Source organism: Trachypithecus francoisi, unplaced genomic scaffold (genome assembly GCF_009764315.1).
Source record: "Trachypithecus francoisi isolate TF-2019V2 unplaced genomic scaffold, Tfra_2.0 Lachesis_group20, whole genome shotgun sequence".
In the NCBI taxonomy this organism is placed as follows: domain Eukaryota; kingdom Metazoa; phylum Chordata; class Mammalia; order Primates; family Cercopithecidae; genus Trachypithecus; species Trachypithecus francoisi.
In genome coordinates this window covers 45,879,155-45,904,841 of record NW_022681466.1, presented here as the reverse complement: position 1 = coordinate 45,904,841, position 25,687 = coordinate 45,879,155, and the positions used below count along the sequence as shown (strand labels likewise).

Sequence of the window (25,687 nt, the reverse complement as noted above, 5' to 3'; positions counted from 1 at the left end):
AGCCAGGCATGGTGGCATGCACTGTGGTCCCATCTGCTAGTTCAAGATTACAGTGAACTATATGATTATGCCACTACACTCTAGCCTGGGTGACAGGCAAGACCCTGTCTCTTGAAACCAACCAACCAAACAAACCCCAAGGAAATTCTATTTAAAAATTAATTTTTAAAGCAAAACTTTCTCTAGAAACTCCCTTTTTTGACTGGGTATGGTGGCTCACATCTGTAATCCCAGCACTTTAGGAGGCCAAACTGGGAGGATTACTTGAGACCAGGAGTTCAAGACCAGCCTGGGCAATATAGCCAGACCCCATCTCTAAAAAAGTAATTAAGAAACTTGACTGGGTGTGGTGGTGCAAGCCTGTAGTCGTAGCTACTCAGGAGTCTGAGGTGGAAGGATCACTTGAGTCCAGGAATTTGAGATTACAGTGAGCTGTGATCAGTGCCACTGCATTCCGGCCTGGGCAACAGAGTGAGACCCTGTCTCTTTAAAAAAATGCAATTTTTTTTCTTGGAAACTCTAATTTTTCTGAAATGGTAGTTAAAAGACCATCGTTCTCTTTGTGTCAGTATTTCCTAAGAGAAATGCCAATTTTCTGTCAGGAGAAGTGTTACCCATAGTTGTGTTAACAGTTCTAAATCAAAGTAATAGTTCAAATGAAAGAAGCACACCTGTGTCTTAGTAGACAGGCGAGTCAAGGCAGTTATTGTAAGGGTTGGATTTGTACTTTGTGATATTATTGTCTAGAGAAGACTCTGGAGGAAGAGGAAGTAAATCTTAAGTTTCAGTCTATTATTTTTAAAGTTTATTTTTAAAACTAAACAATATATGTTCATAGTACAGAATTCCAAAGAAACAGTATAAACATTGACAAGTGAGTTGTCCTGTACACTCTAGCCACCCAGTTGCTGTCTCAAAGTCAGTCTTTTTCTTTAGCTACTTTAGATTCAGTGCGACTGGTTTATTTTAAGTTTTCATTGAAGAGTAAGAGAAACTTGGCTTACGGACCAGGAAAACTGAGAGCGCTGCCTGGTGAGCCTGCCTCAGTATATTGCTGAAAATGTAACAGTCTGACTGTGGAGATTGGGAGATGAAAGTGTAGAGATAGGATGGAAGGAACTTCAAGAAATTTTAGAGAAACATTAGAGTTTCGGTATAGAGGGATAGGATAGCATCTCCTCTGGACGGTCACTATTTGGCAGTGATCTCTTTTTCTTTCCAGGCTTTGCTAAACAATCCTCTAATCTGATCTTTCTGGATCCTTAAGTTAGACAGACTTTTCACCATTTCGTTTCTTGTTTTAATGTGATGGTAAGTGGCAGTTGCCTGTTTAAACATCAGACCATACACTTCATTAGGTGCATTATACACTTGGTTTAATTTCTAGTTGCCTATAATAACAGAGGATTTCTAATTGCTCATTCTGTTTAGTATCCTTCTGTTCTTTTTCTTCCCATTGCTGTTTTTAATTCTCCCCATTCTCTCGTTTTCTTTGTCTGTGTTTCCTATTACTAGACCTTATATTTAATCTTTTTGTTTTTTTAAAAATAAGAAGAGTTTCACTGACATAAGTGGTAATTTATTTCAGACAACTGGTAACCAAGACTGGGCGTGTGTTGGCATCTATAGATCAAAACAGGCATCTGGACTTCTGATATGATACTTTGATCCTTTAGACTATAGTAAGGTCAACTAAGTACATTGTGCAAGGGAAATAAAATATCTTCCCTGCACGTGAAGCACATAGAAGGGATTATTATTTCTCTCTTTATGGCTTTTCTCATGCTTGATGATAGAGTTAGCAAACAAAAATTAAGTCAGAAAAGAGCCTCACACATGTTACCATCCAGTGGGCGGGCTAGATAAGTTTTCCTGATTTGTCTTAACAAGAATAAAATAGTATATCTGTAACCATATTTACCAAGTGAGTCTTTGATTTTTCATCTTAGCATCTTTGTTCTGATCACCAAAGTATAGCTTGAGATGATTGCATTTGTGGCATCATTATCCTTTACATAATAATGGATATTTTTGTAAGTATATTTGTTAAATAAATCACATTCTCTAGACATGTATCTTCTAGATAAAATCATATGCTGGGATAATCTGAAGATTATACAGATAATGTGAATACTAAAATCAATCGCTAGATTATAGTCATTATGTTTCTTCCCTTGCTAACAAAATGATAATCATACAATTCTTCATTTCTCAAGTTTTTATTAAGGGACTTCAGTAAGAACTAACTAGTTTTACATTTTTGAGAATCTTTCCAATATATATAATTGCTGAAGCTGTCTGCTATCATGTCTCATTCATACTTGGAGAATATTTATTTATTTATTTTATTTTTGAGATGGAGTCTCGCTCTGTCACCCTAGCTAGAGTGCAGTGGCGTGATCTTCACTCACTGCAACCTTCACCTCCCAGGTTCAAGCAATTCTCCTGCCTCAGCCTCCTGAGTAGCCAGAAATACAGGCACACACCACCATGCCCGGTTAATTTTTTGTATTTTTAGTAGAGACAAGGTTTCACCATGTTGGCCAGGCTGGTCTCGAACTCGTGACCTAAGTAATCCACCCACCTCGGCCTTCCAAAGTGTTGGGATTATAGGCATGAGCCACCACGCCCAGCCAGCTTATACTTGGAGAGTATTTATATTCAGCCTCACTTTGCTAATCTTTAGTCAGCAACTGGGAGCCTCACTGCAAAACATGGTCTTAAGTTAATTTACTTGTACAGGGCCACAATATATAGTATTTTGTATGTATGCATTTTTTTTTTTTTTAGTATTTTTGCAACTTTTAAATGACTTTAGATGTTCTTCCGTTGTAGATTTCATAGAATTAATTTGTAATTTTGATAAAGTGTTGACTTTTCTTCCTGCAGCTAAATGGATTCCCAGATCTGTGATAGCCAATATAGCCAGACCCCATCTCTAAAAAAGTAATTAAGAAACTTGACCGGGTGTGGTGGTGCAAGCCTGTAGTCGTAGCTACTCAGGAGTCTGAGGTGGAAGGATCACTTGAGTCCAGGAATTTGAGATTACAGTGAGCTGTGATCAGTGCCACTGCATTCCGGCCTGGGCAACAGAGTGAGACCCTGTCTCTTTAAAAAAATGCAATTTTTTTCTTGGAAACTCTAATTTTTCTGAAATGGTAGTTAAAAGACCATCGTTCTCTTTGTGTCAGTATTTCCTAAGAGAAATGCCAATTTTCTGTCAGGAGAAGTGTTACCCATAGTTGTGTTAACAGTTCTAAATCAAAGTAATAGTTCAAATGAAAGAAGCACACCTGTGTCTTAGTAGACAGGCGAGTCAAGGCAGTTATTGTAAGGGTTGGATTTGTACTTTGTGATATTATTGTCTAGAGAAGACTCTGGAGGAAGAGGAAGTAAATCTTAGTTTCAGTCTATTATTTTTAAAGTTTATTTTTAAAACTAAACAATATATGTTCATAGTACAGAATTCCAAAGAAACAGTATAACATTGACAAGTGAGTTGTCCTGTACACTCTAGCCACCCAGTTGCTGTCTCAAAGTCAGTCTTTTTCTTTAGCTACTTTAGATTCAGTGCGACTGGTTTATTTTAAGTTTTCATTGAAGAGTAAGAGAAACTTGGCTTACGGACCAGGAAAACTGAGAGCGCTGCCTGGTGAGCAAGTGTACTTTCAGGATACAAGTGTACTTTCTAGTGTAAGGTAGCAATTTTCAGCCGGGCATGGTGGCTCACACCTGTAATCCCATCACTTTGGGAGTCTGAGGTGGGCAGATCACCTGAGGTCAGGGGTTCAAGACCAGCCTGGCCAACATGGCAAAACCCCATTTCTACTAAAAATACAATAATTAGCTGGGCATGGTGGTGTGCACCTGTCGTCCCAGCTACTTGGGAGGCTGAGGTGGGAAAATCCCTTGAACTGGGTAGACGAAGGTTACAGTGAGCCAAGATATGCCATCACACATCAACCTGGGCAACAGAGCAAGACTGTCTCAAAAAAAAAAAACAGAGTAGCAATTTTTCATTTACCCTACTCAGAAAGAAGGATACATTTGAAATACTGTATTTCTTTGAATCTTTAATGCCACTGATTATAAGATGTATTATTATTTTCTGTATTACCAAGAAAGAAAAATGCTTCCTATTGAACTGACAGGCCATTGATTATAAAATGCAACCCAGTTTCAAAGATGTTAATGTGAAAAACTGTAGCTTACACTTGATGAATTATGGTAATATAACCAACCACCTTAAATTTACATAAGACTTTGTAGAAAGCACTTACACATATGTCATCTGGTTTTATCCTCAGACTGAAACTAATCTGTGAGGTGGACTAAATTATCTCATTTTCAGATGAAAAAACTGAGTTTCACAGAGATTACACATTCTCTCAGCGTTGTATACTAGTGAACTAGGGTCTCAGGCCCACATATTCTTACTCTAAGACTCGTGGCATGATTGATGGTGTCACTTCCCCCAAACCCATACAGCTACACAACTATACAATTATTTGGCCTAAATTTTTCTCTCTGTTGCCTAATGTACGTATTTCATATTTAGACTTCGCCCTTTTTCATATGCTGTTCATATGTCTTGATTTTGAAAGTTTTGAGTGCCGTTAACATGGTTAATGTATGTTTTACTATTAAATAATGTGTGACTCTGCTAATATATGAATTGTTTTAATTCTGGGTTGCCTTACCACTATATATAATATCATTGGTGGTTTAATATATGTTTTGAAGTGGTTTATTTGTTTCTACCTGACTAGGTAGAATGTTCAGGAATGGTTATGAACTGAGATCCATGAAGTGATCCAGAGAAGGCTGATTAAGTGTTTGTCTGTAGCTGTACTGTTCTTGGTGAATCAAGGTCATATCCCCTTCTTTTCCAGGTGGTGGCTAATGCCGTAGCAGCATTATCTGAAATCAGTGAGTCTCACCCAAACAGCAACTTACTTGATCTGAACCCGCAGAACATTAATAAGCTGCTGACAGCCCTAAATGAGTGCACTGAATGGGGCCAGATTTTCATCCTGGACTGCCTGTCTAATTACAACCCTAAAGATGATCGGGAGGCTCAGAGGTCAGTCTGTTTTCCTGGCTACTTTCTAATAGTCTTGCCTGATTCTGTAAGTTCTAGAGTCTGCTATTGCAATAAATCAGTTGAGGAAGGTTAGTGGCTTCTGGGGTAGATGTTGCTATCTCCAAGGTATTTTCTCATTGGATTTAGGAATATTTTAGGTGGTGGAATAAACTATGCAAAACTGTTTCTAAGAAATGTATGTTTTTCATACAGTTACTTCTGCTAAAATCTTTCTCATTTTCTTACATCTCCCATGCAACAGTTCTTGGCCATTTGGCCAGCAAAGATTATTGAGTATCTCTCTTTGGAGTGACAGATTTTTCATTCTATTAGATACATAGAAAGTAGCTTCATATTAGTTATCGAACTGACCTGTATGTATAATTCAGTATGAGAGAGAGTATGTTAAAGTCAGCAAAATATATCCTGCTTTCCATTAGATATGGAAACAATGTCAGTCTGAATTTGAAGATTTTAGAAGGCACACCTAGATTGTTCTGCTCGGCCTGTTACCATGTAATGTTGCAAATTTTCTTTGGTTATTAGATATTGACTACTAAATTTCATCTACACATACATACACTTTAGTTTACAAAGTTGGAATTATCCCTAATTTTTATTGAGCATTTTGTATATGCAGGCACTGTACTAGGCAAAGTACTTCTGAAGAAATGTTGACTCTTCATTAAAGTTGGTATATTTTAATTATGGTAGATAAGAACTGGTCTGGCTGAAGCTGATTTCCAAGCTACTAGAATGTAAGTGATCTTCACTTATCTGGGAAATTGTCCCTCTAGACTGAACTAAAGCTCACTCTGATAGTTTCTTCCATCATTGAAAGTACAAATACAGTCTGGAAATTACTGAGAATTTTGTTTTCTTCTGTTGGCCATTGACATCACATTCATTCATTCACTCAGCAGATATTTATTAAGCGCATACTATGTGCTAGGTAGTGTTCCTAGGCCCTGAGGATACAACAATGAACAAAGTCATGGCCCTCTGAGATCACTTATTCTGAAGGTTGGGGGTAGGAATATATAACATGTATAGATAGTATAATATATAATATGTATAGATAGTTTAATATGTAATATGTGAGATGGTGATAAGTACTAACAAGAAAGTAAAGTAGAGAAGAAATCTAAGAAATGCTGGGCATTTAGGGGTGAAGGGTTGTATTTTATTTTTAAAGGATGGCCAGGGAAGGCCTCACTGAGAAGGTGGCATTTGTATAAAGATCCAAAGGAAGTTAGGAATAGGAGGAAAAGAGAAACACCGCCTATTTATCTTGTTTCTTTAATACAGTAAGTTAGCTACTCATGTTGCCCAAGCTATCAAAATTGGATTAATTTCTAAAGAACCCTCAACAGATAATTAAATATCTACCATTTTATGAGGCATGTAAGTGTAGGTGGCAGGGGCTGGGAGAGGGGGGAGATGGGAAAATATAGTAGTGGTGTCCTGCTATTTAAAAAACAAACCCTTTTCAGAGAGTCCCTTATTCTCATTATTCTCAAGACAGGAGGTTGGATTGTTTTCCCTACCAACCTGCCTCCTTCTGTATCTTACAATGAAATCTTCAGCCATAACTGGGTTGCTGGCTCTTCCTATGAAATAACTCTCAGAATGCTTAATTTGACTTCCTATAGGTTGAGTAGAAATGGGCTGAGAGGCAGGGAGCCCTAACATAGTATGGGGAGACAAAGAGGACTATAAAACAAGAAGGTAAATGGTGTGAGCTCAAGTGTCTTGGGTAATGCTAGTTTCTTTCCAGTTTGAACATCCCTTATTGCTGGTTTTCTGAAGTCTTCTGATGTCTCTGCTCTGCCTGTAGTTTGCTGAGAATGAGGCTTCTGCATTGTCGGATCCCAATTTTACCTAAGCATGGAGCTTTGACTTTTCTAACTAATTCTTGAATTTTTTGATACTTGGGACATTAAACTCTGACCTATTCCCTTATAGAATGAATTCAGCAAAGAAATTATAATTCATGATATTAATTTTCATTCTTTGCCCTCAGCATATGTGAGCGGGTAACTCCCCGGCTATCCCATGCCAACTCAGCAGTGGTGCTTTCAGCAGTAAAAGTCCTAATGAAGTTTCTAGAATTGTTACCTAAGGATTCTGACTACTACAATATGCTGCTGAAGAAATTAGCCCCTCCACTTGTCACTTTGCTGTCTGGGGAGCCAGAAGTGCAGTATGTCGCCCTGAGGAACATCAACTTAATTGTCCAGAAAAGGTTGGAAAATAGTGAAGTGTTGATTAAAGTGTGATTTTGCATTAAGCTTAATAATGTTAATGTTAATTAGGCTAGTGTTAATCTCTTTTTAATATATGGAAATGAAAATGTTATATGGCAGAACAACTTGCTTGCCTAGCACCAGGAGGCTAACAGTTGATATCACAGTATTTCTATAATAAATGCCATGTGTTGCTCCACAGTCCAGTTTGTTTTCTGAAGGGTCTCTTTCTGATACACTGTCTAGTGCCTGGTTGATATGGTTCAGGTTGTAGTTTAGAGCCAGATTGTTATTCTTTTAGCAGTACTTCATGGCAACGTGTGCCCTGATGCTTAAAAAGGATAAAAATAATCTGCCAAGTGGAACTGATAAGAATAGAGGCATATAGAGGAAGTTTATGCATTTTTTTTTTTTTCCTGAGTGGAGCGAGAGGAGAGCAGAGAGGCACAGATTAGGTATTAATACAGTCTCAGAAGGGTGTATCAGTATATGCCTTCACCTTCCTTTCTTCTGTTTCTGTGTACCCTAGGCCTGAAATCTTGAAGCAGGAAATCAAAGTCTTCTTTGTGAAGTACAATGATCCCATCTATGTTAAACTAGAGAAGTTGGACATCATGATTCGTTTGGCATCTCAAGCCAACATTGCTCAGGTCAGACTTTATGCAGACTCAAGTTGATAATGATTTAGCTCTTAAGGTCTGGGCTTAAAGAAGCTAGGCTGTGATATTGCTATTTGAGAATCCTTAATGATTAACCACTTCCTCTATTTAACAGGTTCTGGCAGAACTGAAGGAATATGCCACAGAGGTAGATGTTGACTTTGTTCGAAAAGCTGTGCGGGCCATTGGACGGTGTGCCATCAAGGTGGAGGCAAGTGTCTGATGGTAGTTAGGATCATGTATTGGGGATTCTGAGAGTTCTCTTCACTTTTTTCTTTAAAATAATTTTTAAATTTATCAAAATAATAAAGTACACCATTTAAATGTTAAATAATTTTTGATGGAAAGCAGCTGTCTCTGGTTCCTCCCTTCCCTACCTAGACTCTCTTCTCAGAGAGAATAATTTTTTTTTTTTTTTTTTGAGACACAGTCTCGCTCTGTCGCCCAGGCTGGAGTGCGGTGGCGTGATCTCGGCCCACTGCAAGCTCCGCCTCCCGGGTTCACGCCATTCTCCTGCCTCAGCTTCCCGAGTAGCTGGGACTACAGGCGCCCACCACCACGCCTGGCTAAATCTTTGTATTTTTAGTAGAGACGAGGTTTCACTATATTAGCCAGGATGGTCTCGATCTCCTGACCTCGTGATCTGCCCATCTCGGCCTCCCAAAGTGCTGAGATTACAGGCCTGAGCCACCATGCCCAGCCTAACCAGTACTTTATAGCAACAAAGGAGGCAGATGTGTGTCAGAGGATCTTCTATGAAATACCTGCTACTAAATGGCCTTCCTTGTTTTTTTCAATTTAGTGCTGCTTTATATAGTTTCTGTTGATAAATCATTTAGTAGACTGGCTGTTACAGCAAGAAGTTAGCTGATCCTGGGTTCTATTCCTGGTTCTGCTAGCTCACTTGATTCAGATATTTAATATGCTTGTTTCTCTTCATTGGAGAAATGGGAAAGTCTTTTTATTGGATCTTGATACGTTACATCCTTTTTATTACCACTATCACCACACATCACAACTTGTTTTTCTTTTCTTTTTACATTAACATATCTTACTAGCCGTCTACTTAGTATTAATATAGATAATTTTCAGAGAGATTTTGGTAGCCTAAGAGTAAGGTGGTTTTGTTCTCTTCACTAGTGTACATAGCCATCTCTTCTATGAGACTGCCATTGTCTTATGACCTCTCTGACAAAGCTATAAACAGTAATACAAAAATTATATCTTATTCTGAAGTTAAGAGACTTTCTAGCCCTGGAATTACTAGAAAGTGTTCTCAAAGCATCTAGATTCCTCAGGGCTGTTAGTCATGTATTGTGACTAATGGAAAGGTTCTCCATAGTCTTCTAGAAAAGACTTCTGATGACTTTCACTTTTTCCTTTGACTAAGCGTGCTTTGGTGGGAGTATGACAGGATGTGAAGAATGAACTTTCTCAGGAAACTTAAGGTCACCCTTCAGGAATCCTGTCTTATCTAGTGCTCTCATCTCAGATTACCCGGATTTACCTTAGAACTTTTCCTATAACTGTTTCAGCCATGAAGATTTTCAGTTTGGTTTCAGTTTGACAGAGTTGCCAAGCCAAACAGTTAATTGGGCCAGGAGAGGCTATGATTTGCCTGTTTGCACTAACTCATCCATGGGACAAGAATCAGCAGCCTAAGAATTGTAATGAACTTTCTGTATAGCTTTGGGAAGCAACAAGCTGTTGAGCAAATAAATAGCACTGAAAAAGCAATCCTATAGTACTATTTTTTGTTCAGTAACTTTTGCCTGTTTCTTTCAGGGGTAAACATTCTCCTGGTCCTTTTCAGTTTTAAAAAGGGGAGAGGTTAAGGCATTAGGTTAAGACCGGGAGTTCTTCACTTCCTAGTCTTCTGTTTTTTTTGTGTTTACTGTTTCTAATTTTTATATATTAGAATAAAATATTGGTTTGTGTGTCATTCTTAAAGACAAAATACATATTTTTCCTATTAGGAAAACCATATTTGTTTGTTATATTAAATTATAGAATAAGTTAAACAAAAAATAGAGCACCCCGCTTCCCCCACCTCTGTTTCACCCTCTCAGATATGCAGTGGACGTGATCTGGTAGATGTCATTTTATATCCTTGTTTATATAGTGTTCCATACAAAGATGTATTTTTTAATAAAAATGAAATCATTCCACAAATGCTATTTATTTACTTTGTTTTATACTCTACTTTTTTTTTTTTTTTTTTTTTTTTGCATGCTGTATCATGGACATTGATCCACGTTATAAAGAAAAATTTATGTCATCTTTAGTTTCTGGTTTATAGACATAATGTGTGATTACTTGATAACTTACTGAATTTGTAACTTTATCCCTTATTATAGGACCTTAAAGTTGTTTCTACTCTTTTTCCAAATGTTGGTGTAAGGAGTATCCTTGCAGCTAAATCTTTGAACTCTAGTTGAAGTGAACATTTTTTCGTAACAGTTATGCTTATTAGCCATTTGGGACTTGCTCACTCATGTCCTGTGCACCTTTTTCCGATATGTTATCTTTTCCACATTGTTGTTTTAAAGTCTTTTGTAATTGGGATGTTAACCCTTCTTTTAGTTAGCATTTGTTTTCTCAGTTTGTTGTCCTTTAGATTTCTTTTGCTTTCTTGATTCACAGAAGTTTAGATTTTTGTATCAGCTTTTCTCAGTCAGTTTTTTTTCCTCAATTTTAATCAACTGGGAAATAATTTTAGTGAAAGATATGAGTAGAGTGGATCAAACGCCGGAACACGTTGTTCTTTCCTTACTGTTATGAAATGTTGTCTTTATCATATACTGAATTTTGGATGTGTTTTTCTGTTTCTGGACTTTTTGTTTATACAATGATTGGATGTTTACTTCTGTTCCTCTGCCATACTGCTTTAACAGTAGTTTGTTTGTTTTTTTTTAATCAAAAGCAGTATGGTTGAGATGATAATTTTCTTTGAAAATTAATATCCCTGACATAAATGTTTTTCAAATGTTATACATCATGAAGAACATACTTTTATTTGCATTCATTTTAATGATAATACTAAGGATTTACTAAATATGAACTTTATATCAAGCACTGTGCTAAGCACTTACTTGTATTATTAATTTATGGTAATTCAATGCTTACAGTGGCCCATATTCTACATACTACATAATTTATTAATATAACAATTATAATATTAATAAATATAGCATATTTAAATTTTTCCAACTGTTTTGCTGTTGCAACAACAGCAAAGGAGTTAGTAGCTGAAAATGAATAAAATAGAGAACATAAATAGAATCAGAAGAAGGACGAAACTACGTAAAAGACTGCAGAATCGGCCGGACGCGGTGGCTAACACCTGTAATTCCAGCACTTTGGGAGGCCGAGGTGGGTGGATCACGAGGTCAGGAGATTGAGACCATCTGGTCAACATGATGAAACCCTGTCTGTACTAAAAACACAAAAATTAGCTGGGCTTGGTGGCCCATACTTGTAATCCCAGCTACTCAGGAGGCTGGAGGTTGCAGTGAGCCGAGATTGCGCCACTGCACTGAGCCTGGTGACAGAGCGAGACTGTCTCAAAAAAAAAAAAAAAAAAAGAGACTGCAGAATCATTTCATGGTACAACAGAACCGTCCTATATATGACTTCATATAAATGATCTCAAGGTGCAATTTTATTTTTATTAAATTGCTTGTAGTGGTTTAGATTGTTATAGCACTTCTAAAGATTTTATTACAGAAATTTTCAGGTATACAATAAAGTAAAACTGAATAATGAGATCTTGTGTAGTTATCACCCATCTTGAACAAATACTGATGTTACTGTTTCTGTTTTATCTTCTCCCTCTTCCTCTTCCTTCAGGTGGGTGGGATGCTAATACAAGTCCCATATATCATCTTACTCAAGTAGTTCAGTGTGTATATCTAAGAGACAAGATACTTTAAAAAATATATTATCACATTACCATGCCCAGCAACTAACAATAATTCTTAATTTTATTGAATACTCAGTCCATGTTCAATTGTCCCTAATTATGTAAAAACGTCTTTTTTACAATTTGTTTGTGCAAATGAAAATCTAAATATGGTCTAGGCCGGGCGCAGTGGCTCACACCTGTAACCCTAGCACTTTGGGAGGCCGAGGTGGGCAGATCACTTGAGGCCAGGAGTTCGAGACCAGCTTGGCCAACACGGTGAACCCCTATCTCTACTCAAAATACAAAAATTAGCCAGGCGTGGTGGTGCACACCTGTAATCCCAGCTACTCGGGAGGCTGAGGCAGGAGAAACACTTGAACCTGGGAGACAGAGGTTGCAGTGAGCCAAGATCATGCCACTGCATTCCAGCCTGGGCAACAGAGTGAGACCGTATCTCAGGTCTGCACATTGCATTTGAATAATATGTCTCTTAAGCCTTTTTACTTACTTATTTTGGTGCCAGGTATTGAAGGAACTGGGTCATTAGGCTTATAGAATTTCCCAGAGTCTGGATTTGGCTGGTTGTATCTTAGTGATACTATTCTATCTATTCCTCCATCCTCTTTAGATAATTAAATCTAGAGGCTTGGTAATTTTCTTGTTCAGAATTTTTAGTAAGAATACCTATTAGGGATTCTCTGTACTTCCTGTTATATCTTATCAGGAGGCACATAATGGGGTGACCCATTATAGTACATTGTAATATATGATAGGCTGGTCCTTGACTTTTAGGATCTCTGTTCTGGTATCTCTCTCTTTAAAAAATGATCACTTATAGTTTCTGCACATTTGTTTTTTCACTTGTGTTCTCTCATATTATCTTCATTAATAAAAGATTAACAGATAAAACTCCATTTTATAGATTACTTGTAGGCTATGGAAAATTGTTGTTTATCTAATGCCATAGACTTTTAAGTTTCATAGCCCCAAAATTGGTAAATTGTCGAGTACTACAGTACTTTGGAGTTTTTTGGATCACGTGTGACTTTGAAAATGTAATGGAAGTTGTAGACCTACTCACTGGAAAATATGCTTGACAGGTCCTACAAAATTGGGCAATTTCATTTCAATAGGTTTAAAGACACCCTCTACTATCTCCACTCATCCATGAACTTCAGTTAAAGACCTCCTACTTTGGCTTATTCTTTAATTCTTATTCTTTCCTCCTATGATGACTTATTCTTCTTATTTCTATCTCCTGGCTGTCCAAGATGGGTGTGTGTGTTTCTCTGTTTCTGGACTTTTTGTATATACAGTGATTGGATGTCACTCCTACTCCTCTGCCATACTACTGTCATGGTAGTTTTTTTTGGTGGGGGTGGGGGCGTAGTCTCGCTCTGTCAGCCAGGCTGTAGTGCAGTGGCACGATCTCGGCTCACTGCAACCTCTGTCTCCCAGGCTCGAGCAGTTCTTCTGCCTCAGCATCCCAAGTAGATGGGATTACAGGAATGTGTGACCACGCCTGGCTAATTTTTGTAATTTTAGTAGAGATGGGGTTTCACCATGTTGGCCAAGCTGGTCTGGAACTCCTGACTTAAGGTAATGCACCCACCTCTCGCCCCGCAAAGTGCTGGGATTACAGGCACGAGCCACTGCACCTGGCTATAATGGTAGTTTTTTGTTGTTGTTGTTGTTTTGAGATGGAGTCTCGCTCTGTCAACCAGGCTGGAGTGTAGTGGTGCGATCTCGGCTGACTGCAACCTCTGCCTCCTGGATTCAAGCAGTTTTCTACTTCAGGCTCCCAAGTAGCTGGGATTACAAGCACCTGCCACCACGCCCGGCTAATTTGTGTATTTTTAGTAGAGACAGGGGTTCACCATCTTGGCCAGGCTGGTCTTGAACTCCTGACCTCATGATCCAGCTGCCTCAGCCTCCCAAAGTGCTAGTGATGGGATTACAGGCATGAGCCACAGCACCTGGCCTTTTGTTTGTTTGTTTGTTTGTTTGTTTTGAGACGAATTTCGCTCTTGTTGCCCAGGCTGGAGTATAATGGCTCGATCTTGGCTCACTGCAACCTCTGCCTCCCAGGTGCAAGCAATTCTCCTGTCTCAGCCTCCCAAGTAGCTCAGACTACAGGCATGCGCCATCATGCCTGGCTAATTTTTTTGTACTTAGTAGAGACAGGGTTTTACCATGTTAGTCAGGCTGGTCGCAAACTCCTGACCGCAGGTGATCCACCCGCCTCGACCTCCCAAAATGTTGGGATTACAGGCATGCGCCATGCCACTCAGCCTTGGTAGTGTTTTTTTTTTTTTTTAAACTAAAGCAGTATGGTTGAGATGATAATTTTCTTTGAAAATTAATATCCCTGACATAAAATGTTTTTCAAATGTGTATACATCATGAGGAACATCCTTTTGTTTGTATTCAAAGGATTCATTTGAACTGATTCATCTATCCATTCAAATAATGAATGAAACTGTATCATATAGCTTGGTATCTAGCCTCTAGTGTAGCTTGGTCCAATTAAGTGCCTGATCTTTTAGTTTAGTTTAGTTGATGCACCTGCATGTTTCAAAATTTTTATGTTGAGGTGGTGTTATCGCATAGATCATCTGACTTCTCATTTTTTGTATTCTTCCCAGCAATCTGCAGAGCGCTGTGTAAGCACATTGCTTGATCTAATCCAGACCAAAGTGAATTATGTGGTCCAAGAAGCAATTGTTGTCATCAGGGACATCTTCCGCAAATACCCCAACAAGTATGTCCAAATACTTTTAGCCCTGTTTCTCAAGTTACTTAGGAAATGTTTAAGTAAGGCACTTTGAAATTGCCTAGGTAAGAATTACTCTTTTGAAAGTTCCTGGTCATAATAGGATACTTTATTAAAAATTGGAAACATGAAATGGTTAGCACAGGGATTAAAACCTGAGTTTTCACTCTGCTTGCTTTCTTTAGGAAGAATTGAAGCTCTGTCTGAATATGCATTGTCTATTGACATATTTTAAAGTTAACCAGATTCTTTGATGGCAAAGTTACTGTTAAATAGGATATCTATATTCTAGGTTGTTTAGGCATACTCTCAGTTTATACCTGTTATCCAGACATAATTAATGATGGTGTACCTTTTCTTCTCAGAAATGTATAAGTTTGGATGATATATAGCACCCTACTATAAAAGCCAGGAAGGTAACAGCTCTGCTATTCACTTTGCATGTTACCTACTACATTGTGGAGAATTACAGAACATATAACAGATTATCAGTCTCATGCCTTTTCTGAAGTATTTTAGTTACTGTCGTACAGATATTAAAAAAAACTACATTGTCACTTCACAAGTTTTTCAGATTGAGACCTCAGTATATGCAGCAAAAATACTTTTTTAGATTTGATTTTTGAAAACAAGTAATTAAGGAATCTGAAAATGAAATAAGAGCAGGTTTTGTAAGCATCTTAAATCTCATTTTGCCCTACACTCATAGAGATACATTGTGCTAAAGCTTCTGATTGTCTTTTTTTTTTTTTTGAGACGGAGTTTCGCTCTGTCGCCCAGGCTGGAGTGCAGTGGCCCGATCTCAGCTCACTGCAAGCTCCGCCTCCCGGGTTTATGCCATTCTCCTGCCTCAGCCTCCTGGTAGCTGGGACTACAGGCGCCCACCACCTCGCCCAGCTAGTTTTTTGTATTTTTTAGTAGAGACGGGGTTTCACCGGGTTAGCCAGGATGGTCTCGATCTCCTGACCTCGTGATCCACCCGTCTCGGCCTCCCAAAGTGCTGGGATTACAGGCTTGAGCCACCGCGCCCAGCTGATTGTATTTTTTTTTTTTTTTTTTTTTTTTTGAGACGGAGTCTCGCTCTGTCGCCCAGGCTGGAGTGCAGTGGCCGGATCTCAGCTCACTGCAAGCTCCGCCTCCTGGGTTTACGCCATTCTCTCGCCTCAGCCTCCCGAGTAGCTGGGACTACAGGCGCCCGCCATCTCGCCCGGCTAATTTTTTGTATTTTTTTTAGTAGAGACGGGGTTTCACCGTGTTAGCCAGGATGGTCTCGATCTGCTGACCTCGTGATCCGCCCGTCTCGGCCTCCCAAAGTGCTGGGATTACAGGCTTGAGCCACCGCGCCCGGCCCTGTCTTTTTTTTTTTTAAGACAGAGTCTCACTCTATTGCCCAGCTGAGTGCAGTGGTGTGATCTCAGCTCACTGCAACCTCCACCTCCTAGGTTCAAGTGATTCTCCTGCCTCAGCCTCCCAAGTAGCCGTGATTACAGGTGCATGCCACCATGTCCGGTTCATTTTTGTATTTTTAGTAGATACAGGGTTTCACCGGCCAGGCTGGTCTCGAGCTCCTGAGTTCAGGTGATCCATCTACCTCGGCCTCCCAAAGTGGTGGGATTACAAGCATGAGCCACCATGCCCGGCCCGCTTCTGATTGTCTTTGAAGATAATGTTAAATGAAGCAGCTTGTAGTAAGTTAGCTTAGTGGTGGGCTCAAGAATTAGTAGATATATTTTGGCAAAGTAGTGGTTTATCAAGCATTGTGTATATTTTTTAAAATTTTAGAAATAGTTCTTTTGGAAAGAGAACCACATACTTTTTGACTACTCTCCCAATAAAGAAGAGGGTCAGTCTCTAAACTTTTTTTTTTTTTTTTTTGTGAGACAGACTCTCACTCTGTCGCTCAGGCTGGAGTGCAGTAGCGTGATCTCAGCTCACTGCAACCTCTACCTCCCGGGTTCAAAGATTCTCCTGCCTCAGTCTCCCGAGTAGCTGGATTTACAGGTGCCTGCCACCACACCTGGCTAATTTTTGTCTTTCTAGTAGAGACAGGGTTTCACCATATTGGCCAGGCTGACCATCACTGAGCTCCTGACCTCAAGTGATCCACCCACCTCGGCCTCCCAAAGTGCTAGGATTATGGACGTGAGCCACCATGCCCAGCCTAAACTTTTTTTAATTAACTTTTTTTTGTTTGTTTTCAGACAGGATCTCACTGTGTTGCCCAGGCTGGACACAGACTCCTGGACTTAAGTGATCCTCTTGCCTCAGCCTCTCTAGTAGCTAGGATTACAGGCCTATGCCACTGTGCCTGACATTTAAACTTACTTATTGATTGAGGGTGAAGATGTGTATCTGAATGTGATTGGTAGAGAAATGTGTCCATTTCTGGTTTGTGGTTAATAAGGAGTTAGGATGGTTTACTTTTAAGAAAGCAATCAAGGCTGGGCGCGGTGGCTCAAGCCTGTAATCCCAGCACTTTGGGAGGCCGAGACGGGCGGATCACGAGGTCAGGAGATCGAGACCATCCTGGCTAACACGGTGAAACCCCGTCTCTACTAAAAAATATAAAAAATTAGCCGGGCGAGGTGGCGGGCGCCTGTAGTCCCAGCTACTCGGGAGGCTGAGGCAGGAGAATGGCGTGAACCCGGGAGGCGGAGCTTGCAGTGAGCTGAGATCCGGCCACAGCACTCTAGCCTGGGCGACAGAGTGAGACTCCGTCTCAAAAAAAAAAAAAAAGAAAGCAATCAAGAGCCTGGTTTAATCAGTAGAAGTAGGCAGATACTTAGTTAAGTGTACTATTTAGTTGTCCACATCTAATTTATTATACAGAGTCATTCTAATGGTTAAAACTACATTAGCCAAGGAGATGGATTCAACATGGTAAGCCTGAGAGAGCAATAGATACATAAAAATAAGTATTTGAATTACTTCTTTCTTTGGAGAAATAAGTCATTAGTGCAGGTACCTTTAGAAGAACTAACATAAAGAAAGATCTCTTTTATAAAAAGGAGAGATAAGTGGATTAAGGGACAGATTTACCATTTCTCGTCTGGATACTGTTGTTGTCTAACTTCATTTGCCTAAAAATAAAGTGGAATTTCTGTTCCTCTCTACCGTGAAGGCAAAATGGAACAATAGGAAAATTTTCTAATCTACATATATGAAAGATTGTTACAAATACAAGGTAGTGGTATTATCTTACACAGGTTAATTTTTCCTTGTAAAAATAACAGATGGCAGTGTGGCTCACACCTGTAATTTCATCACTTTGGGAGACCAAGGTGAGAGGATCACTTGAGGCCACAAGTTTGAGACCAGCTTGTCAACATAGCAAGACCCCCATCTCTACCAAAAAAAATTTTAAAGTTAGCTGAGTGTGGTGGCATTCAATTGTAGTCCTGGGCCGGGCACGGTGGCTCAAACCTGTAATCCCAGCACTTTGGGAGGCCGAGACAGGCGGATCACGAGGTCAGGAGATCGAGACCATCCTGGCTAACACGGTGAAACCCCGTCTCCACTAAAAAATACAAAAAACTATCTGGGCGAGGTGGCGGGCACCTATAGTCCCAGCTACTCGGGAGGCTGAGGCAGGAGAATGGTGTAAACCTGGGAAGCAGAGCTTGCAGTGAGCTGAGATCTGGCCACTGCACTCCAGCCTGGGCGGCAGAGCCAGACTCCGTCTCAAAAAAAAAAAAAAAAAATCCAATTGTAGTCCTGGCGACTCAGGAGGGAGGATCGCTTGAGCCCAGGAGTTTGAGGTTACAGTGAGCTGTGATTATGCCACTGCACTCTAGCCTGGGTGACAGAGTGAGACCCTGTCTCAAAAAACAAAACAAAAGAACATCTGATGAATTTTTATAAAGGTTTTAAGGTCTAGATCTTAAAAAATAATTGAAGGGAAATTTAAGGCATTAAAATCTTCTGACTTAAAACCTGTACGTTCTCTTGACTAAAAGCTTTTACAGTTTGGTGGTTTGGTTTAGGGTTCCTTGTTTGTGGTTTTGCCTTTAGCCTTCACTTTTAAATATAGTTCTTAGTTTTACCCTCAATAACCATAGTTCGTTTTTTTCACATCAGGTATGAAAGTATCATTGCCACTCTGTGTGAGAACTTAGACTCGCTGGATGAGCCAGATGCTCGAGCAGCTATGATTTGGATCGTGGGAGAGTATGCTGAAAGAATTGACAATGCAGATGAGTTACTAGAAAGCTTCCTGGAGGGTTTTCACGATGAAAGCACCCAGGTAAGTTCTTGTCTCTTGTTTTCCTAGTAGTTTTAGATGTCTTTGGGGAGATTTCAGAGAAAGCAAAGGTTATAGGCAGTTTCTTCTTTGTCTGTATTTATATATAGTATGTTCATTTTTCTCCCAACAGGGATGTCCCTTTTCAGTTTTACTGATTTTTTGTTTTTGTTTTTGTTTTTGAGACAGAGTCTTGCTCTGTTGTCCAGGCTGGAATGCAGTGGCAGAGTCTTGGCTCACTGCAACCTCTGCCTCCTAGGTTCAAGCAATTCTGCTTCAGCCTCCCCAGTAGCTGAGATTACAGGTGTGCACCACCACACCTGGCTAATTTTTATATTTTTAGTGGAGACAGGGTTTCACCATGTTGGTCAGGCTGGTCTTGAACTCCTGACCTTAGGTGATCCACCCATCTCGGCCTCCCAAAGTGCTGGGATTATGGGCATGGGCCACTGCGCCTGGCCAGTTTTACGGAATTTTTTTTTTTTTTTTTTTTGAGACAGTTTCACTTTGTTGCCAAGACTGGAGTGCAGTGGCAGGATCTTGGCTCACTGCAACCTCTGCCTCCTAGGTTCAAGCAATTCTCCTGCCTCAGCCTCCCAAGTAGCTGAGATTACAGGCATCCACCATCACTCCCGGATAATTTTTTGTATTTTTACTAGAGACAAGGGTTCACCATGTTGGCCCGGCTGGTCTTGAACTCCTGACTTTAGGTGATCCACCCACCTCAGCCTCCCAAAGTGCTGGGATCACAGGTGTGAGCCACTGTGCCAGTTTTACTGATTTCTAGTGTTAAAAACCTACATAACTCAGACCAGTAGTTCTCAAACTTCAGTGAGCATTATTAACTCCTGGAGGGCTTTTTAAAGCACATGTTGCTGGGCTTCACACTGACAGTGTCTGACTCAGTAGATCTGAGATGTGCCTAAGTATTTGTATGTTTTACAAGGTTCAAGGTGATGCTGATGCTGCTGTTAATCTAGAACCGCACTTTGACAACCACTAGCTTAGAGCAGTAGTTACCACTACTTTTTTGTTTTCTGTCACCTAAGAATGACTACACTTTTCTGTTAGTAATGGCTGTGGCTCATTACAGCAGGGATTTTTCACTTGAGGCTGCGGTGAGGTTTGAAAAGATTGTCTTTGAATGAAAATTCTGAGACTGTTTCTCACTTTCACCTACCAAAATTAGAGCCACGGGACCAGGAGGCCGATAAATTATTAAGCCCTTTTTTCTTGGCATTTGTACTCAAAGCAAAAAGAAAATTATGCGTGTAATCTACCATAGCAATTTTAATAGACCTAATTCAAGGAGTATGTACAAGTCAATAGCTTTGTGGTTTAGCAGCCAACTCCTAATAGGCTGTAATCTGACATAATTCTACTGTCCTGGCTCTTGCCCCAGTATGACAGATGATTCCATAATTCCCCCCAAATTGTAGCTTTTGGTAGAAGTAAATAAAGACTTGCTCAAGAGCCAATATTATCACCATCAGTATGTTAACATATACTTTAAGAAATGTAAGCCAGGCTCAGTTACTCACGCCTGTAATGACAGCATTTTGGAAGACTGATGCAGGAGAATTGCTTCCAGCCAGGAGTATGAGACCAGCCCTGGCAACATTGCAAGACTACCTCTCTACAAACAATACAAAAATTAAAAAAAAATTAGATGTAGTGGCTTGCACCTGTAGTCCTAGCTACTTGGGAAGCTGAGGCAGGAGGATTGCTTGAGTCCAAGAGTTTGAGGCTATAATGAGCTATGAATGTGCAGCCTGGGCAATAGAGAGAGACCTTGTCTCAAAATAATAATAGTAATAATAATAAACACAGGTAACTATCTGGCTTAGAAACAAGCAATATTTTGTGCCAAAAATGCATTTTGAGGATAAAAGGATAGAGTTTTCAGTTGAATACCTTTGTATTTCCCACAAATACTTTTGACCGCTCTTGTTGATATTGATTAAGTTTCAGCCTTTTGTCTCTTAACCAAAATCAGAAAGGCTCCATAGTAATTCATAGTTGGGGAAACACCACCTTGGAGATGATGGCAGGGAGTAATGCCAGTGCCGTTCTTTCACTCTATCACAAATTATGTCTGTTTAGGTGCAACTCACTCTGCTTACCGCCATAGTGAAGCTGTTTCTCAAGAAACCATCAGAAACACAGGAGCTAGTCCAGCAGGTTTTGAGTTTGGCAACACAGGTAAGAAATCTGGAAAAAGAGAGATGTTGATTTGTCTTGTTTCAAATTGTAGGAAATTATGAAACTCTTCCTAGGGGATTCGTTTGGGGAAGTTTTATTTGAAGGAGGTATGGCCTTTAGATCTTGTTAAAATATTAAAACAATGCCTTTTAACTCGTTCAGCTGAATTGTAGCTAATTGTATGGCTTTTAAATGAGTTGACTGAATCCACTTTTCATAATTCATGAAAACTAGACTCTTAGTTTAGTGAAGGACATACTTAGAGGAAAATGACATGGTCTGATAGTACCTGTGACTTCATTTGAGCTTTCAAATGAAAGTACCATGTGGAGATAGAAGATGCCTCAGCAAAGTTTCATGCATTGTTCTACCTTCCACAGTGTTTGCCTTTCTCTTGGAAATTAAGTGCTTATGCTGCTTCCTTGAATTATTTGATATATTTGGATCTCCTTGGAATTATTTGATTTTTTTGGTCAGAAGAAAAGAAGTTTAGATGGATTCTGATCTCAGGAAAGTGGCAGCTGGCCTTAAAGATCGGGTCATTATATTAGATCCACAGAAATCAAAATAATTAGGTTTTCTAGTATAACTGGTATAATGATCATCAGTCTATTCATGATTTAGTAATGTTCTTAATTGGATTTGCTAACAGGCTGGCATTTTAGCAGGCTGTCAGGGTTCAGATGTGTGTCTGCAAATGGAATATGATTCAGATATCCAGTTTACCATTTTTCTCTCTTTCTCATCCCTTTATACTGGTGCGTAATCAAAATTTAAAACCCTTTCATAGTACTTTGCCTAGTTCTGAGCCATAATTTTTCCTGTTACTAATTTTACAACTTTAAAAAATTTGTTTGTATGAGCTTGTACAACTTTAAAATAATTTATTTGTACAAGCTATTTTGAAGTATTTTGAAAACTTTCTTAAGCATCTTCCTCTGCCTGAAGCAAAGCAATTTATAAGCATCAGTGGTTAGTATTAGTATTGAATTGAGTGTTCTGATTTCCTGTGTCTGGATCCTTGATTAACCCATTTAAATCTCTAAGATGAATTCAAAACAATTTCTTTTTTTTTTTTTTTTTTTTGAGACGGAGTCTCGCTCTGTCGCCCGGACTGGAGTGCAGTGGCCAGATCTCAGCTCACTGCAAGCTCCGCCTCCCTGGTTCACGCCATTCTCCTGCCTCAGCCTCTCGAGTAGCTGGGACTACAGGCGCCCGCCACCTCGCCCGGCTAGTTTTTTGTATTTTTTTAGTAGAGACGGGGTTTCACTGTGTTAGCCAGGATGGTCTCGATCTCCTGACCTCGTGATCCGCCCATCTCGGCCTCCCAAAGTGCTGGGATTACAGGCTTGAGCCACCGCGCCCGGCCAAAACAATTTCTTTATTCCTCCCACCCCCCCACTTTTTTTTTATTTTTTGCACTCTGTTTCATGTTTTAATTTTAAACTCCTAAGTCAGGGGTGTCCAGTGTTTTGGCTTCCCTGGGCCACATTGGAAGAAGAATTGAGAATTGTTTTGGGCCACGCATAAAACACACTCACAATAGCTGATGAGCCAAAAAAAAAAATTGCAAAAGAATCTCATAAAGTTTTAAGAAAGTTTACGAATTTGATTTGGGTCACATGTGGCCCCAGGTTGGACAAGCTTGCTATAAGTGGTCACATAGAATGATAGAATTAGAGCAGCTCACATTCGGTCAAAACAATTTCTAAAGAGAATTTTGGCCTTCTTCTCTGCTTACTGTAAATATCCAAGCAAGTATGTTTGGTAGTTTCATCTGTTTTCACAAGTTCTCAACCCTATCATCATTGTCTGTTAAGGCCTATGTGTTTGTATGTAACAGGCACCATAGGAGAGCTGTATTACGCATTCTGGCCAGATTTCAAACTCAGTCTCATTACCTCTTAAGTATTTATCAAAATTTGACTGAGATAAAGTATTTAGGAAGGATTGCTTAAAGGATACAAGGTAGTGCTCTTCTTACAGATAGTCTGAAATTCACCTCTGAATCAAGCCTTATTAATAGACATCTGGATACCTGTACTGCATTGTTTTTGACCCCTAATAAAATTGCTTTTACTAAATTACGCAAATACTATCAGTCTGTAGTAATAACAGTCGTCATGGGAAACTACCCAATTTGGATCTGTTGTTAGCTTGTTATCAGAGTCATTATTATGTTTTCTTCTTTGTGAAGCCCCATCAAATTCCTGACAAGTTTTGGATTTTTCTGTTTATCAATGTAGCATGCCCGATGAGCTTTCTTTTCCATATTGGTTGTTTGAAACCTTAGAATCACATTTAGCCATCTCCCATGGAAACTGTGTAGGCCATTGTGGCATGCAGTTTCCTGACTCTAGTTTTCAATTAATGCTATTTAGCCTTAGATGCAATTTTCATAAGCTTCCTAGAACAGGACAGGCTAGAAACTCATTTAATCCTAGCAAGAGTTAGTAAACTATTTCTGTTTTTATAGATGAGGAAACTCAGAGAGGCCTAATTATTGTGGGGCAGAGCTAGAACTCAGACTCAGATATATCTGGCTCTAAGGTCCATGGTCTTGTCCACTGTGCTATGCTTCCTCTAGTCTGAAGGTTAAGAATGACTTGGAGAATACATATTCCATGCCTGAAGCACTATTGACCATAAGCCCATATGTATATGTGTGTTTGCTAGTTTTGAGGTCTTTGTGGATGATTATTTCGTACTATAAATAATAAGCAATTTCTCAAGGCTTGCCTTTTTTCAGTATTGAGTCTAGCTCTGTCACCCAGGCTGGAGTGCAGTGGCATGATCTCGGCTCACTGCAACCTCCACCTCCCAGGTTCAAACAATTCTCCTACCTCAACTTCCTGAGTAGCTGGGATTATAGGTGCATGCCACCACGCCCAGCTAATTTTTTTTTTTATTTTCCGTAGAGATGGGGTTTCACCATGTTGACCAGGCTGGTCTCAAACTCCTGACCTGAAGTGATCCTCCTGCCTTGGCCTCCCACAGTGCTGGGATTACAGGTGTGAGCCACAGAGCCTGCCTGAAGGCTTGCTTTTTCTGTCCAATTATTTTTTCTGTCTAATTAATTAATTAAGTCTGAGAAGTTATCATAAAAGAGTAAGTATGCTGCTGGGCGCTGTGGCTCACGCCTGTAATTCCAGCACTTTGGGAGGCCGAAGCGGGCGGATCACTTAAATTCAGGAGTTCAACCAGCCTGTGCAACATGGCAAAATCCCGTCTCTACAAAAAATACAAAAATTAACTGAGCATAGTGGCACACGCCTGTAATCCCAGCTACTTGGGAGGTTGAGGTGGGAGGATCGCTTGAGCCCAGGAGGCAAAGGTTGCAGTGAGCTGAGGTCATGCCACTGCACTCCAGGCTGGGTAATACAGTGAGACACTGTCTCAGGAAAAAAAAAGGAAAAAAAGAATAAGTATGCCCATGTAAGTCTTTTCACCTGGTTCTCTTTTTTCCTCAAGTTTGTGAAATAAGAACCTAAATATTTATGGCTGGTGAGTACCAATTTAAGTTTAGGATGCAATGTGGTCTGCTGAATTGTGTTAACTTAATTGGGTAGTGAGGTTCTGATGATGCTACTTCCACTGATTCAGGACATGACTGAGCAAATTTCTTTCATACTGCTTTTCTTCTGTTTCTATAGTAGAGTTACTTAATACTGTTTTTACCTGTGCTGAGAATTAAGTGAAGTATGTATATGTGAAATCTTAGTGCTTTTAATTTTAAGTAAAATGGAAGTATAATTAAAAATATTATTAGTTAGTGGGGAAAACCCAACCCTTGAATCTGAGGCTTCATTTCAAAAATTTATCATTTTACCTGTTACACAGAAATTCAATACAGTAGTCAGTTCAACTCAGTAAAGAATACAAACAGAGGCCGGGCGCCGTGGCTCACGCCTGTAATCCCAGCACTTTGGGAGGCCGAGGTGGGCAGATCATCTGAGGTCAGGAGTTGGAGAGCAGCCTGACCAACATGGAGAAACCCCATCTCTACTAAAAATACAAAATTAGCCGGGCATGGTGGCATGCGCCTGTAATCCCAACTACTGGGGAGGCTGAGGCAGGAGAATCACTTGAACCCAGGATGCAGAGGTTGCAGTGAGCCGAGATTGCCCCATTACACTCCAGCCTGGCACGACCTAGACTCTGTCTCAAAACAAAGCAAAACAAAACAAAAAAATGTCTAGACGTTAGTAATTATTCTTTGTGATACATGGAAGAGAGGTCTTCATGTTTTTCTATCTATGAACTAGGGGCCACCATCATCAGAATCACTTGGGCTGCCTGTTAAAAATACTAATTACTAGGCCCTACTTCTGATAGAATGAATCAGAATCTCTGAAGTATGGCCCCTGGGTTCTGCACTTTCAGTGGCATTCCTGGCATGTTAAAATATTGATGCACATTATAGTTTAAGCATTACTGTTTTAGTGCTGGCCTGGTCAGTATTATTTTGGGAGCTCTTCCCCTGAGGAGCGCCTATGGGTCTTAGCAGTACAGTAGATCCAAAGCCAAATTATCTGAGTCACCAAACATTTAATGGCAACTTAAGATCACAAAAAGGTCCT

At 39.8% G+C, this 25,687-nt stretch overlaps 1 protein-coding gene across 5 annotated transcripts in view; it reads left to right on the top strand.

Annotated features, from left to right (window-relative positions):
- The window catches only part of AP2B1 (adaptor related protein complex 2 subunit beta 1), a 143,185-nt gene that overhangs the window by 33,247 nt on the left and 84,251 nt on the right, over positions 1-25,687 (top strand). For all 5 annotated transcript variants that reach the window (XM_033184146.1, XM_033184147.1, XM_033184149.1 and 2 more), the window contains exons 6-12: positions 4,893-5,083; positions 7,107-7,328; positions 7,859-7,979; positions 8,104-8,199; positions 14,538-14,653; positions 18,743-18,908; positions 21,009-21,107. In XM_033184146.1, coding sequence (XP_033040037.1) covers positions 4,893-5,083; positions 7,107-7,328; positions 7,859-7,979; positions 8,104-8,199; positions 14,538-14,653; positions 18,743-18,908; positions 21,009-21,107 — 1,011 coding nt within the window. The remainder of the gene's footprint in view (positions 1-4,892; positions 5,084-7,106; positions 7,329-7,858; positions 7,980-8,103; positions 8,200-14,537; positions 14,654-18,742; positions 18,909-21,008; positions 21,108-25,687) is intronic.